At 62.4% G+C, this 15,837-nt stretch overlaps 1 protein-coding gene across 1 annotated transcript in view; it reads left to right on the forward strand.

The window, feature by feature from the left end:
- NTNG2 (netrin G2) overlaps window positions 1–11,976 on the forward strand; it is a 44,495-nt gene extending 32,519 nt beyond the window's left edge. Inside the window, exons 3-7 of the mRNA XM_056132717.1 lie at window positions 4,961–5,133; window positions 6,847–6,870; window positions 10,723–10,890; window positions 11,206–11,340; window positions 11,768–11,976. Of these exons, the coding sequence (XP_055988692.1) occupies window positions 4,961–5,133; window positions 6,847–6,870; window positions 10,723–10,890; window positions 11,206–11,340; window positions 11,768–11,976 (709 nt within the window). The remainder of the gene's footprint in view (window positions 1–4,960; window positions 5,134–6,846; window positions 6,871–10,722; window positions 10,891–11,205; window positions 11,341–11,767) is intronic.
- Window positions 11,977–15,837: the final 3,861 nt, after the last annotated feature.

The following is a 15,837-nucleotide window of genomic DNA, read 5'->3' on the forward strand; positions in this document are numbered from 1 at the left end:
GTTCCAGCCCGGCAGGGACTAGGGCAATGTCTGGCTTCTGGGCTCGCAGGAGTACTCCTCCGATTCAGCACCGCGAACAGCACCTTGATGCCCTTGGACCAGAGGCTGAGTGTAGAATTGTGCATGAGGTGAACCTTCATGGCCCCCCGACGCAAACACACACACACACACACACATACACACACACATGCTGAGGAGAAAGCCGCTTGTATCTGGGCCCTGGCACCTTCCTGGTGACAGCATTTGTTTTCTCTTGTTCTGGGGCCACACTTGGCGATGCTCAGAGGTTTTCCTGGCTCTGTGCTCAGGAATCACGCCTAGGGGTGTTCAGGGAGCCATCTGGGACACCGGGGATTGAACCTGGGTCGGCTGTGTGTCAGGCTAGCACCCTCCCCACTGTGCTATCACTCCAGCTCTTCCTCTCAGACAGCTCCTGCAGAGGGCAGAGGGGAACATAAGTCTGGGCACAATGACAGGAATTTTGTGCTCTAGTTTTGGGCTGGGTATGTGACTGTCACACCCCAGCAGAGGGACATGTGAGCGGCAGCTCAGAGCTGCTGGCTGGGCAGAGCCCACAGAATCATAGTTCCTCGGTGGGTGGCAGCCATCAGGAGATGCGGCAGGAAGGGGTGCTGGTGACATCATCACCCTGGCTTGCAGACAGTCTCCCCGCACCTGTGTCTTGTGGGGTGGGGAAAAGGCTCTGAGGCCCCGCCTCCTTGGCCCATCTGGTGAGGACCCCTTCTCTGGACCCCATTAACCCTTGGGGACCCCACCCCAAATCCATGGCACTGCGGGTTAATTTTTTTAAAAATTTTATTTATTTTGGCTTTTTTGAGTTCACATTCAGCAATGCTCTGGGGTTACTCCTGGCTCTGAGCTCAGGAATCACCCCTCCCATTGCTCGGGGACCATTTGGGATGCTGGGAATTGAATCCAGGTCAGCCACATGCAAGGCAAATGCCCTCCCTGCTGGGCTATCACTCCAGCCCCTGGGGGTTAATTCTTTAACATAAGACAGGGGGGTCCAATTCAGCTCGTGATGCTGCAATTCATTCAACTTGGTCCCCTGCCCCCGCATCATCCTATCAATGGGCTCAGAAACTTCTGAGTTTGGGTGGCATCACATTCGGGGGCGCCTTGGACCCTGGGCATGGTCCTTCACCTCCCTGAGCTTTCTCTCCCTGTGTCTGACCTTCTTGTGGCCTCTCAAAGAGGAGCAGGACCCCCCCCCCACCTCCAGAATGCATGGTCCTTCCGGGACCCTGCTGTTTCCACGGTGATCCCACATTCGACATCTCTCAGCGTCCCATGGGGAGTTTGCAGGTGGGGAGAGATAGCAGCAGCACGGGATGCCTTTGGGCCGCAGGGAAGGGGGTCCTTGCCCCGCAGCACTGCTTCAGGGGTGCCGAGGGCTGGGAGCAGCTGGAGGCTTGGAGAAGGGACAGTGCCTCATCAGGGATGGGGCACGTGCATCGTGCAGGGACAGGGACACGCAAGAATGCAGCTCAGCCCCAAGGCTGCTGGCCACAACGGAAAGGAAATCTGCTGGCGAGCAGGAGGAGAGAACATTCTAGAGAAGCAGGGCCGCCTTGTCCAGGCCACTGTTCTCTGCTGGCAGCAGGGCTGTGGCTTCTGCTCCTCTTCCTTCCTCTGGCTCCGGGTCCCAGGTGGCCTCATCCTGGAAGAGCCCTGGTACAGCTGGACGAGGGACCAGTGGCCCCCAGTGAGCCAGAGGCAACCAGCTCGAAGGACGGGTGAACTCAAAGTCAAATCCCTCCCCCTGGACTCTGCTGCCACTTTCCTGGCTGAGTTTCTCTTTGAGCTTCCAGAAGTTTCCAGAAGGTTCTCTTCTCCTGACCTGGCTGGCTTAGGTCTTCACTTAAAATGCTCTTTCCTGAAACCTGTCCTGCAGGTCCCCATGGTGCCTGTTCCTTGTTTGACTCAGGCGCTAGTAATAGCTGAGATTAGAATCGTCTATTGCTGGGGCTGGACAGAGAGCACAGCGGAGAGGGTGCTGGCCTTGCATGCAGCCGGCCTGGGTTCGATCTCCGGCATCCCCTTTGGTCCCCTGAGCCCCACTAGGAGTGATTCCCAAGCACAGAGTCAGAAGTAATCCCTGAGCACAGCCAGGTGTGACCCCAAACTAAGCAAAAAGAAGTGCGTATCGCCTCAGATGACAGAAGCATGACGGGCACCTCTGTCCCGGTATGACCAGGACAAAGTAGGGTCCCAAATCTGGACGGCAGAGCCCCGTGTCCGGACTCCAGTCGGTGGAGTGGATGCCCGCCCCACCTACACGTCCTGCGTAGACCCGGTGCTGTGAGTGACAGCTGAGTGTCGAGTGAAGCATGCTTAATTTTGATGAAGCGTGTTTGTGGGTTTTTTTAGAGCAGTTGTAGGTTGGCAGAAAGTCGAACAGATTGTGCTGACAACCCCAATGCCTGCGTGTCCTGGCGCGGCTCTGCTCACCCCGCAGCCCTGGCGCTCATCTATCAGCAGTGGACCAGCCCACGCCGGCCGCCCCGGCGCTGAGCTACAGCGACCTGCTGGCTTGGGGCTCACTCTGGAGTGCCCCTCCCTGGGCGTTGACAAAGGGGGCCTTTGGTGGACCCCTCTCCATACTAGCACAGGGCCAGATGGAATATATTCATCCTCACACTCTCCCGCGCCACCCCCTCCCCACCCCCGATTTTCCACCTCCCCCCACCCCGCCCGTGACACAGTTCCCCATGGCACGCACTGTTCCAGCTCAGAGTGTGCCACAAACAGGTGTCCGATAAATATTGTTCTTTGCATATTTTAATGAAAATCGGCTCTGACTCAGCACATTGTTCTGCAATTCGCGTTTTACAAATATTGACGATATACACCGGAGACCTTCCTGTCCAGAATGTAGAGCCCACTCGCACTCACGCTCCAACGCTTACTGCGGGGGGACTCCAGCACGCAGGCGTGCGCCCTGGGATGAGCCACCTAAACCGTCCCCACCTGGCAGAACCTCCGTGCACGGCCCCTGCTGCTGTGTCCTGGTCTCTGTCCGTGTTCTCCACCCCGAGCAAATCCCTGACCTCGGATCGCTGCTCTGAGGTGGGGGTGTCCCTGCGACTTTAAAAATAGGACTGCTGGGGTCCGAGCCACAGTACGTGGGGAGGGGAGGGCGCTTGCCTTGTACAGAGCCAATCTGGGTTCAATTCACGGCACCCCAGGGGGTCCCTGGAGCACCGCCAGGAGTAATTCCTGAATGCAGAGCCAGGAGGACCCCTGAGCACTGCCAGGTGTGGCCCCAGAGTAATACACAAAAAGATAAGAACTGTTGGGGCCCATCACCTCCCCGTCCTCAAGCCCAGGCCTGGGCTCACCCGCCGGCGCTGTGGGCACAGAATCTGCTCACTGAACTCAGGTGGCTTGACCCGAGGCCCCCTGCGACTGGCCGAGAGCTTCTGGGGCTCCTCTCGGTCCCGTGCTCCCTCCACACTCCTGTTCTGGGGTCCTTGGATACAGGCCCCGTGTCTGACTATGGAGCGCAGCCCACCTGCTGTGGCGTTTGCTGGGCTTATGCAAATGTAGCTGGGTCCAAGCCAGAGCTGTAGTATAGCGGGGAGGGCATCTACCTTGCATGTGACCAACCCAGGTTCAATCCCCGGCATCCCATAGGCCCCCCCCCGAGCACCACCAGGTGTTATTCCTGAGTGCAGAGCCAGGAGTGTCAACTGAGCATCTCCAGGTGTGACCCAAAAATTTAAAAAAAAAATGTAGCTGCGTCCAGGGACTTGGTCAGCTTCAAATTCAGCTCGCGCTGGTGAGAGTGAGCTGGGGTGGAGTTGTGCGCAGGGACGCAGGGCTGGGGGCATCCTTCTGTGGCAAAGCATCTCTCTGGTTTCAGTGTGTGTCCGTGTGCAAGGATCTGTGTATCTGTGTGTGACTGTATGTATCTGTGTGCTTGTGTGTGTCTCTTGTGTGTCTCTGTGTGTGTCTGTATCTGTGTCTATATATATCTGTGTATCTGTATGTTTGTGTGTGTCTGTATTCTTGTGTGTGTCTATGTTTATCTGTGTGCATGTGTATCTGTGTGTCTGTGTGCATGTGCGTCAGTATCTGTGTGCATGCATGTCTGTGTGTTTGTGCATGTGTCTCTGTGGGTCTGTGTGTGTGTGTGCGCATCTCTTTGTGTCTCTGTGTATGTGTATTGCAGGCTGTTTCTTCTCAGAGTTTCAGTCATTCATTGGGTCTGTGGATCTGTGTGTGCGTGCATGGCTGTGTGTGTCTTGATGTCTATGTGTGCATCTCTTTGTGTGTATGTGTCTCCCGGTATATGCTATTCCAGGCTGTTGCTACTCTGAGCTTCAGTCATCTATTGAGTGTGTGTGTGTGTGTCTGTGTGTTGTGAGTCTGTGTGTCTGTGTCTGTGTGTGTGTTTGGGGGGTCTGTGTATGTGTTTGCGTGTACATCTGTTTGTGTGTGTCTGTCTGTATTTGTGTGTCTGTGTCTCTGTGTGTGTCTCTGTGTTTGTGTGTCTGTGTCTCTGTCCGTATGTGTCTGTCTGTGCTGTTCCAGGCTGTCGCCACTCTGAGCTCCACCCTTCACTGAGTCGCAGCTGTTAAACGGCGACCTCCGATCTCTGTCCTCCTCCCCCAGTTGCTTCTATGAAGCCCCCGCCCCGCCCCCGGAGGTGCAGGACAAATGCCTGCTCTTCCTCTTTATTTACCGGATTGCGGAATAATGAGTTGCCCATGAATATTTCACTGGGTGAATGAATAATGCATGTGTGGAGGGAGCAGCAGGGCTGGGGCCAGGGTTCCCCGCCTGCCCTCAGGGTGCGGGGCTCCTGGGGACCGAGGTCTCCTCTCCCCGCCCTCCTGCTGCGGGCTCTGCTTCCTCCTGTCCTGCGGGAAGGGAGGGGGGCCAGGCCGAGGGGCTCGCTGACTGCTGACCGCTGACCGCTGCCCTCTGTCCGCAGGTGCAAGTGCAACCTGCACGCCAGCCTGTGCTCGGTGCGGGAGGGCAGCCTGCAGTGTGAGTGTGAGCACAACACCACGGGCCCCGACTGTGGCAAGTGCAAGAAGAACTTCCGCACCCGCTCCTGGCGGGCCGGCTCCTACCTGCCGCTGCCCCATGGCTCGCCCAACGCCTGTACGTACGGCAGAGGCCACACCCTGTGCCTCTGCCTCCCTGGGATCCTCTGCCTCCCACCAGAGCTGTGGAGCACCCCATGCCCCGGGGCTCAGATCCAGGCACACGTCTGCTCACAGAGGCCCGTATTTATCACACGCACGCACGTGGGGCTCTCCCCTGGACACATCTCGCATGCAAAATGCGCACACAAATCTAATAGACATGCACGCCTATCCATGCATGCAGACATGGGCTCAGATATGTGCACATGTGTGTGATCAGATACATGTACACACATGATCAGCCATACACACGTGGTGTGTTACATGTGCACATTCCACACAGGTTCATGTGCTCATCAATGTGCATACATACATACACATATGTTCAGGTGCGTGGACTCACATGCATGTGCTCATATATGTGTAAGACAAGCATACACATGCTCATATACATGTACACAGGACACATGCTCAAATATATGCACAGCATGAACATGCTCTGGGTGCATATACACACAAGCACACATTATAATTACACTGTGTTCAGACACGTGTACACAAGGACCAAGTAGTCAAATGCACACATGTGCGTGTGGTCAGGTACATGTATGTACAAACAAGTGCAAATACAAAAGCGTTCACATGTGTGCTTAGATGCACGTACAAACAAACACAATGTGTGCACAGACACAGACACATAGGTGTGTGCCAAGTCCCTGTATCTCCCCATGCACACAATGCCCAGATGCATGTACACCCATACACACATGTTCAGATACTTAAACGTATATACACACATGCTCAGATTCATGTGCACCCATGTACACATGCTCAGTTATATGTACACCTATGCATACACATGCTGAAATGCATGTATACCTATGCATATACATGCTTAGATGCATGTACATCCATGCACACACATATTCAGATCCATGTACATACATTTTCAGATGCATGTATACCCATGCACACACATGCTCAGATGTATGTATACCCTCCTTTCCTCTCCCGACTCAGCGGGGCCAAGGAGACAGTCCTGGGGTACACCCATCCATGTCTCGTACATAACACCTTTAGGGAGCCCAGCCTCATCTTCAGGCGTCTCCATGAAACCACAAATCCAGGGAGCCCCCAAGTGGCAGAACAGCAGAGCCCCAGCTGGCCCTGAGGCTGCCCCAGGAACTCCCAGTGCCTTGGCCCGTTCTCCAGATGAGCGACTCTCAGACCTCACGGGGACCCGACCTTGCTGCACCCTCCACCCACAACTCATGTGACTTTGGGCTGGTGAGAGGAGCCGCGCAGGGGACAGCCCCCACCCACACACTCAGGCCCAAGGAAGCCCCTTGGAGGGGCGTGAGGCCTCTAGGACCCCGTGGCAGTGCTTAGCTCAGGCCAGGACCAACTGTCCTCGCATCCCACACAGGCTTCCAGGAAGCTCTAGGGCTGCCCCCACTTTCCCTGGTTTCTCTATGGCATCAGAGCCTGCAGGATTGTGTGCCCAGGGCTGGTGGCCCATTCCCAGCACCCGGCCCTGCCCGCCCAGCCCCCAGGAACCGCCAGCCAGCAAGCCTCGCCTCCCGCAGCGCCGCTGCTGAATGTCCTGGTCTCGAAGGGCTCCGCCTCAGCGGCTGTCCCAGCACGGGCGCCTAGAGCTGTCCCACTTCCAGAAGAACCCCTGGCCCCTGCAGGGAGCAGGGGCGCCCCTGACCCTCCTCTTCCTCCACAGGTGCCGCTGCGGGCTCGGTCGGCAGTAAGTACAGCCCGCGTGCTGGGTACCTCTCCTCGGCGTGTGCCAGCTTCTGCGCCCCTTCTGGCTTGCTCGGTGCTGTAGAATGCGGGGTGCTGTGCTCCCGGGGCTCACGCCTGCTCCTCCTCAACTGGGAGCTTCTCCTGCTGTGCAAGTGTGGGCTCACTTCTCCCCTCAAATCCCTGCCGCGTGGGGCCTTGGGGCCTTGGCTGGGGCATGGCAGGTCCTGTGGTGTCCAGCCAGCGGGACTCCGGGGAGGATGGTGAGGGGGACAGTAGTGTGGGGTCTTGGCCCACCCTGCACTGCCCCCTGCTGGCTGCAGCTGGCCTGTCCCAACTCTAAAAAACACTTTTTTGAGGGCTGTACCCTCTCCAGAATGTACCCTAAGGGGCTCCAGAGGGCACAGGAAGCTGGACCTTGGGGGCACTTGGTGGGGGCCCCGGAATACCCTGCGGCTGCCAGCTCCCACAGAGACCCCATCTCCAAGCCCTGCGGGGACTCCCCCTATCCTGCCCCCAGCCACCTCTCGGCTCCTGATACCCCACAGGCCAAGCTGCCCCACCCACTTGGTCCCCATCTTATGAGGGGTCTCATGAGGGGTCAGCCCAGCAGGCCAGGAGCTGGACTCCTGGGGAATGAGAGCCAGACCTTGCCACGTGGGGGCCAGTGTGAGCACACCCCAAGGACTAGAGCCTCCTGCCTCCTGGACTCCTGGATGGGCCTGCAGGGGACCCCCAGCACAGTAGCAAATCCCATGCAGCTCCCGCGAAGTAGGGCTCCGGCCCTCTGCCCCCGCTCAGCCGTCCCCTGGGTGGGCAGCGCAGGGTGAAGAGTGAAGGGAGCCCCTGACCAGGCGTGCCCGTAGTCAGGGGGGGCCCAGCCTCTCCTGCACTGACCTTTGGGGGGTGCTTGGCCATGAAAGGCGCCCCTTCCCCACAGGGGTCCTTGCAGAGGTGGGATGAGGGTCGCAGAGGTCTCCCAGTCCAGGGACAGACTTTGCGATAAAAGTTGGGGCGACTCTGGCCACCCCAAGTTTCGCTGTTCCCTGAGTCCTCTCTTTCCCGTTGAGCCCGTGACAGGCAGACCTGGACCTGGGGGACAGGAACAGCCCAGTTCTTGCTGTCTAACGCAGGGGCACACAGGGACCCCTCATCTATGTCCCAAGCAGGGCCAGAGGCCAGGGCAGGGAGTCTCAGGTGGGGTGGGGGTGCAGGCAGCAGGGAGGGAGCCCTGGTCAGAGGCGGGAGTGGAATCCGAGGGCCCAGCATCCCCCCTGCCTGGCCCCAGGTGAGGACCAGGGAAGCAGCAGAGGCGGGGGAAGTGGGGTCAGGAAAAGTGAGCGAGGCCCAGGGGACCCGGCTGACCCTGGGGCCTGTGCTCGGCGCCTCGGAGTCATGACTTCAGCCACTCTGATTCCACGGAACAAGCGGGCCCTCCACCTGCTCTCACTGTGGTCCTCGCAGCCCCCCTGAGCGTGGCCTGGGCAGCCCCCCACATGCGGATCCCTCGACAGGCGCCTCCCACCCTGGGCCCTGCCCCCCCCCCGCGTGCCTCCATCAGGCCACTAGAGGCCAGGGTGCTGGCCAAAGAAGGCCGCTCACCCCAAGCTCCCCGCTGCAGGACTGGGGTGGGAGAAGGTTCCAGAAGGAAAAGGCTCCCCAGCAGCTCTAACTAAGCCCTCTGAGTGTGGCCTCTGTGGCTGAGCGTGGGCTGGACCGCGCTCCCTGGGCAGCAGCTGGTCCTTCCCTCTGGGTTTGTCCTTGGAAACTCAACAAAGCCTGCCCCGCCCTGTCACTTCCCCTGCTGTGGCCCTGAGTCTTGGCGAGGGGGTGCGGGGCGGGGGGGGGGGTGGGGGGGGGGGAGGGGGACTCACGCAGGAGTCCCTGATGAAGAGTCCAAGGCAGGGGGCAGGTGGGAGCGGTTCCTGGTGTAGCTGCTGGTTCTGGACTCTGCTACTACCCAGCCCCCAGCTGAACCCCAGCAGACCAGGTCCCGGCCCGCGCAGAGCACCCAGCATTCGAGTGTGGAGAATAGGCAGCACCCCCAAATCAGGTACCCACAGAGTGCCAGACCCGGGGCCCTGCCTCTCTGGTTTCTGGCCCACACCAGCCCGCCCGGCGGCCTGCCGTAGTGGTAGTGTAGACGCTGCCCCCTCCCGGATTGGAACCCAGCCCCCGGCTGCTGTAGAGACCCTTTCTTACAGTGCTGCTTCCAGCAGCCCCTCCCTGTAACTCCTTTCTTCTCTTCCTCCCCAAGAGTGGAACGGGCCACTTCCTGCCGCCCCTCTGGGGGCGCGCCCCCAGGGCCCCTCGGCTGTGGCAGGTAGGCGGAGCCGTGGGCCCCCCTCCCCCCCACAGCAGCGGCAGGTAGGGGCGGGCCAGTCTGGGGACCCCCAAAGCCTTGTAACCCGCCACTCGCACCCCATCAGGCCTAAGAGGCCGGCGGGGCTCCCGGCCTCTGCTGGGGAGACGACACGGCACCTGGGGCGCTCGGATGACCCGTGACAGCCCAAGGGTGCGGAGCCTTAGGGCGGGACCTGAGGCCACGGGCCAACTGCGCAGGAAATGCTGGGGGGCGGGGCTGGGGACCCGCCTGCATCCCAGGCGCTGAGGAGTGAGTGCCCTGGGCGACAAGGGGCCCGGGCACTGGGAGGCGCACCCAGGCCCCCACAAGGAAGCGGGGCTCCCCTTTGTGAGTGGGGGTGGCCCATGGGCAGGAGGGGAGGAGGGACAGAGATGCAAAGGATGTAAAAGTCCTCAAAGTTGTGCCAGGAGCCCGGGGCAGGCAGTCTCTAAGAGCATCGCTCCTGTGTCTGGGGTGAGTGGCAGCCTGATGTGAACAAGTGACATGCCAGTGTCCTGAGGCCCCTTGGGAGACCTAGCAGGCCCGGCTGGCTGGTGAATAAGCCCGTTTCCAATCCCTCCAAGCTCCACGCCCTGCCACCCCAGCACCCGCCCAGTCCAGGCCCAAACCTCCCCGAGGGACTCTTGCGGGGTTCCAAGGTAAGAGGACGGCGGCGGCGGCCGGGCGCTCCCCCTCTCCCACACCCAGGGGCGGCCAGCAGAGCCGGCAGGTAGCTGGGTCAAGGTGAGCACGAGGTTACCTGCCCCCAGTGCTCCCGGGGGAGCCGGGCACATGAGTCAGCGGCTCGGAGAGCAGCTGCCTGAAATAGCCTGCGGCTCCCCGGGGAGGGGGGGCCGATCTCGCACAGGGGTCCGGATCCTGGGGACAGTGCAGGAGGGAAGGGGGTAGGGCTGGCCCTTGCGCCGCGGAGCCCCTTGGAAGAGAATCCTGGTGGCGACCCACTCTGAGCCGCACCCCTCCTTAATGTGGGGTTCCACCTCCCAACCCCCCCGGGGGGTCACAGGACAAGCCTAGGAACTGCAGGATGGGGAGTGCGTGTGTAGGGGGTCCCCATGTGCTGCAGAGTCCAACCAGGCTGTGGGGCAGGGAGGGGCTTGGGCCTTAGAGAATTGGGGCCCAGGGCGGGGTCGTCCGATCTGCAGGATGCCAGGTAGATGGGGCGTGAGGGGCGCCTTGCCCCGACCCTTCACTGCTGCACCAGGAGGAAGCTCCAGCCTCGCGCATGCGCGCTCTGAACCCCCGGGCGCGCTCAGGCCTGTGACCTGCGTCCCGCATGGCCGCTGCGTCCCCCACGCGGACCCCCTCGGCCTTCGTCCTCTCCCGGGAAGCTGCCCGGGGCCGGTGGGAATGTCGCTGGCTCAGGCCCAGCGCCCCACTTGCCCTGCGTGACCCTGTGCCTCAGTTTCCCGGAATGCATGGGGGCGGGGTGGGGCGGGCGGCCGCCGTCTCCGCCCACTGACCCGGCCTCTCCCGCCCGCCCGCCCGGCGCAGACTGCGAGTGCTACGGGCACTCCAACCGCTGCAGCTACATCGACTTCCTCAACGTGGTGACGTGCGTCAGCTGCAAACACAACACGCGGGGCCAGCACTGCCAGCACTGCCGCCTGGGCTACTACCGCAACGGCTCGGCCGAGCTGGACGACGAGAACGTGTGCATCGGTGAGCGGGGGGAGTGGGTCGCACCCGAGCTAGCCTCGCGCACAGCCCCGGGCTTCGGAGACCGACCGCCGCTAGCCCAGAAGTGCCCGGACCCAGCGCGTGTGCGGTCACCGTCCCCTAGCCCCGCCTGCCCCGCCCCGGGAGGGAGCCGTCGGCTCGGGGACACCCCTTCCCCCCCGGCTGGCAGCCCCACGGGCCGGAGTCCTCCAGGGCCCGACGGCGACTCCGCGGACACGGCGTGGGGACCGGCCCAGGAGGCGCGGGAACACAGGTGGGCACTCCCTGACTTCTCGGCCCGCGCCTGTGTCCACTTAGAGTGTAACTGCAACCAGATCGGTTCCGTGCACGACCGGTGCAACGAGACGGGCTTCTGCGAGTGCCGCGAGGGCGCGGCGGGGCCCAAGTGTGACGACTGTCTCCCCACGCACTACTGGCGGCAGGGCTGCTACCGTGAGTGCGGGGCGCGGGCGGCGGGCGGGGGCGGGGCCGGGGCGGGGCCAGGGCGGCGGGCGGGGATGCGATTGGGTGGGGCCGGGGCGGTGGGCAGGGCCAGGGCCAGGGCGGGAACGGGATTGGGTGGGCTGAGGGTGTGGGCGGGGATACGAGGGAGGGTGGGGCGAGGCAGGTGTGGGCGGGGGCCAGGGCCGTGAGCCCGGACGGGGTGGGCGGGCCGCGAGGCCGGCGCTCCCTGGGGTGGGCCGGGAAGAGTCGGACGTCGAGCGGGGCTGGGGTGGCCGGGGTGGCCGGGACGGAGGGGTTTGCACGCAGCGGGAAGGGGGCGTCTCGCGGCGGAGAGGCCCCGGGCGGGACGGGCGGGACGGGCGGGCGGGTGGCCGGGTGGGTGTCCCCGCGCCCTCACTGCCCGTCTGCCCCGCAGCCAACGTGTGCGACGACGACCTGCTGCTGTGCGCCAACGGAGGCACGTGCCTGCAGAACCAGCGCTGCGCCTGCCCGCCCGGCTTCGGCGGCGAGCGCTGCGAGCGGCCCCGCTGCGAGCCCGACTGCGACGGCGCGCCCGGCGGCCCGCGCCCCGCCACGCTGCTCGGCTGCCTGCTGCTGGGGCTGGCCGCCCGCCTGGCCCGCTGACCGGCCGCCGCGCCGTCCAGGGCCGGGACCCGCCGCCCCGCCCCCTTTTTTATTTTACGGTCCTTATGGTTTCTACTCGGCCGGCGGGCCCGGGCGCGACGCCCCGCCGCAGCACCAACGCCGCGCCGGCCCCCGCGGCCCCCGCGGCCCGCGGACGGGACCCCGATCGGTCGCTGAGCGGGTTCTCTTTTCTATTCTTTCTCTGTTCTCCTTCGCCACCGGGCCCGGGGCGCAGGCGGGGAGGAGGGCGGGCCGGGGCCTTTGTTTTGTAGAGAACTATTTTTGTTTGTATTCGCCGCGCAGTTGAGGGGCCGCCGGCGCCCCAGTAAAGCCGCTCGCGGCCGCCTCCGCGCCCTTCTCCGCCTGAGCTCATTCCCGCGCAGACCCCGGGTTTCCCGCACACCCCCGGCCACCGTCAGGACGCCGTGCTGCCCCCCCCCCCCACCACCTCCTGTTGGCGGGAGAGGGGGCCTGGGCCCTTTCCTGAAGGGGACCTGGAGCTGGGAGCGCTTGTGCGTCTGGAAGAGGGAGGGGGAGGGGTGGGGGTTGGTCTCTGGATTCCCAGGGGGCCCCAGCCCCAAACACACCTGGGGGGGGGAATGAAGCCCAGTGGATGGGACCCGGGGTTGGGCGCCCCCGCCCTGCCCCAAGGCCCCCAGTGTAGCTCTCGGTTTGGCCTTGAGAGGCCTGGGAAGGGAGAAAGGAAGGACTAGAACTGGACGTGACTGCGACCCCCAGCGCCCCCTCCTCACTGCCCAACTCCAGTAAGTGCCTTCCCGGCCCCAACGCCCCCTCAGCATTCACGGAACCAAAGCGAAGCCCTACAACCAAAGCAAAACCCTGCACTAGAGCAAAAAATGTGTGTGTGTGTTCCTGAATGCAGTTCTGAAAGGCCTTTGTCCTTTCAAGCAAGCCTCTGGTGGCTAAGTTAGGGACCCTCGTCGGGGGCTGCCAGATGGTGCCCTCAGGTGGAAGATGGCCAGCTGATGCCTTTTGGAGGACCTGGCAGAGGGGACAACAGCCCTGGTCGCTGATGCCCGCCCCTTTTAGCAGTGGGGAGCTGGCGGCAGCCCTGGGGCCGGCTTCCTGTGCACAGCTGTCTCAGGCCCTCAACTGCACTTCCTTCTGGACACCCAGGCCCCCCTCAGGTCCTTCCTCCCACACTCCCCCAGTCACTCCAAACACCCACCCAGGGCAGAGCCAGCTCAATGTGGCCCCCAGGAAACCGGACGACAGAGCCGCCTCCAGACACTCCAGGGCCATTGCAAGCATCTGCCGGCAGAGAGGCTGGGGTGTGTGCATATGTACATGCCAGCTCACCACACACACAACTGCACATAAGTGCTAGGTGCATACATACATGTAAACATAGGTGCACACAAGTACACGTGTACCACTGCAAGTCTGTACACAAATATGTGCTGTCTGTGTGTATACAGGCATACATAAGTGCATGTATTGCTGTACGCATGCACATACACGTGTGCACACAAGATCATGCATGCACTGTATGCATCATGCGAGGGTGCATGTTGTACATACATATTCATGTGCACATGTAACATATGCCTACAATGCATGCACACAATGTACACGCAGGTGCGGTACATTGCTGCCCATGTGTACACATGTGTGCAGTTATGTATCCAGACATGCATATACATGCATTCACACACAGCTGGAGGTCCGATTCTCCCAGCTCTGCGGTCCAGAACCCAGCCTGCAAGGGAAAGGTCCAGATGGGAGCGAGGGTCAGGCCCAAGAGGGGCTGCGGGCCTGACCCACTCCATCCCCAGGCCAGCAGGGCCAAAGGTCGGTGCGGAGGGCTGGGTTCAGCGGGGCACCCCCCGCGCCCCTGAGCCTGCACCAAAGGCTCCACTGCCGCTCATCCTGCTGGTGGCCCCCTGGGTGTGGCGGGGGGGGGGCAGTGCCCGCCTTCTGAGCTCGCTGTGTCAGCTGCCCGGGGAGCAGGCGCCACATGCCACGCGGCTGAGGTGGCCGTGTGCATCGTCCATCAGAGTGGCAGCTGGTCCCGGAGGACACCTCAGGCCTGACCTCAGCTGCGGGGTGAAGGGAAGTGGCTGGTGGCCATTTGCAACCCTGACATCTCCCAGGCAGCGGGAGAGAGTACCACACGGCGGGGGGAGGGGGGATGAATGCGGGCCCCGACTCTACTCCCAGTACTCCTGCTGGGCTCAACAGTCCGACTAACCACCGAACTAGTAATTGACCCCACCATACTCACCCTCCAAGCAGCCCCAGGCAGAAGATCCCCCCTTTCCCCCTCAAAGGGCCTGCCACTGCCTGGGTGCCTCTCCCTGGCCGCTTTCCTCGGAAGGGCCCCTGCCTGCCCCCGTCCCCACCTAAAGCAGCCAGGCACCCGACTGCATCGCTGGACACTGGGGTGCAGCTAAGGCACAGGTCAGGTGCAGGTCACACCCCCATGTGACCACATCCGCGAGGCCTCACCTCTCAGGCAGGCTGGTGACTGCGGGGGCACAGCGGGGCTCAGGCCTGTCTGCTGACGCATTTCTAGTGCTTTCCCATGAGGCCGACCCAGGCCCTCCCGGCCTCCCTCAGCCTCCCGAACTGGTGCTGATGCCGCCCGCCGCTCCTTGGGGGGACTGCCGCGGAGCTCAGCTCTGCAGGTGGGTGAGGGTCTGCCAAGATGGGCTCCCATCTGGGATGCGGCCGAGCCCCGGCAGGGCTGCAATGAGAGCTCACCCAGGAGGGTGCTCACTCGACTCCTGTGGTCAGTCCAATTCGGCCCACTGGCCTTCAGCCGCCAGCGCCCTCACAACCGCTGGACCACAGGAAGTGCTTTCTGGTGAACTGTTAGCCTACGGCTTCCGGGGTGGCCTCTGTGGGGGACACAGAGGGCGCGGCTTCCCGGAAGCATAAGATGGCCAGCCCACTGCATCAGCGTCCTGGGGGGACCCTCCCAGGCCCCAGGAAGTACATGGGCCCAGGTGCGCCAGTGGAGCTCTGCAGGGGAGCCGTAGAACCCACCTCCTGGCCAGCGACAGTGAGTGTGGGAGCAGGTCAGGGGCACGTCCCCCCATCTCCCGGTCTGGGCACCCCGGGCAGGGCGTCGCTGGGGACTGCTGTGGGCAGGGGCAGGCCCGGGCACCCCTCCCCACACTGGGGCCCTCTGCTGAGGCTGGCGTTTCCACTGGACAAACCTTGGTGCCCACATCCAGATGCATGGAGGACCCCTCTCCCCCCCAACAGCACCTCTGAAGGGCTGGAGAGCCACAGGGGTTCAGGCTGGGCACCATCCATCGGCTGGAAGGAGCAAACCCCCCCCACCACCGCCATGGTCTGGAACAGACCAAATAGTCGAGCAGGTACCAGCGGTGCCGGGGCCCCTGGGCTGAGTCTGGATCTACACCCGCCAGTTCTCCTCCTCAGGGGGTCCCAGGGACCGTGGGGGGCTCAGACCTGCTGCCCCTCGCCGGAAATCTCCCCACAGAAGACCACAATCCACAGCTCAGACAAACGGACCACCGCACACATCTAATTTTAGAAAATAGTTTAGTACTTTTGTTAGAAAATTCATTTACAGGAGGTTATTCACATATACATAGCAAATGTGCTCCTGAAAAATACATGAAAACGTTTAACTGAACCGCACGAGAAATCCAAGGCAAATCATGTACAGAGGAGCGACCCAAGGCTCTGGCGGGTGCCCTGGTGTTGTGGGGAGGGCAGTGGAGAGAGACGGGCAGCAGCTGGGCTTCCCGCCACGCGGACACTCCCCATGGCTGGCCCACTGGGACGAAGGCATGCCCCGGGCAGGGCGGGGGTGGCTGTGCTGGGGCAGGGCTCAAACCCCGAGCGGGCCCTTCCCAAGGCTCCAAA

The sequence above is a fragment of the Sorex fumeus genome, unplaced genomic scaffold (assembly GCF_029834395.1).
Source record: "Sorex fumeus unplaced genomic scaffold, SorFum_2.1 ptg000095l, whole genome shotgun sequence".
NCBI lineage: Eukaryota > Metazoa > Chordata > Mammalia > Eulipotyphla > Soricidae > Sorex > Sorex fumeus.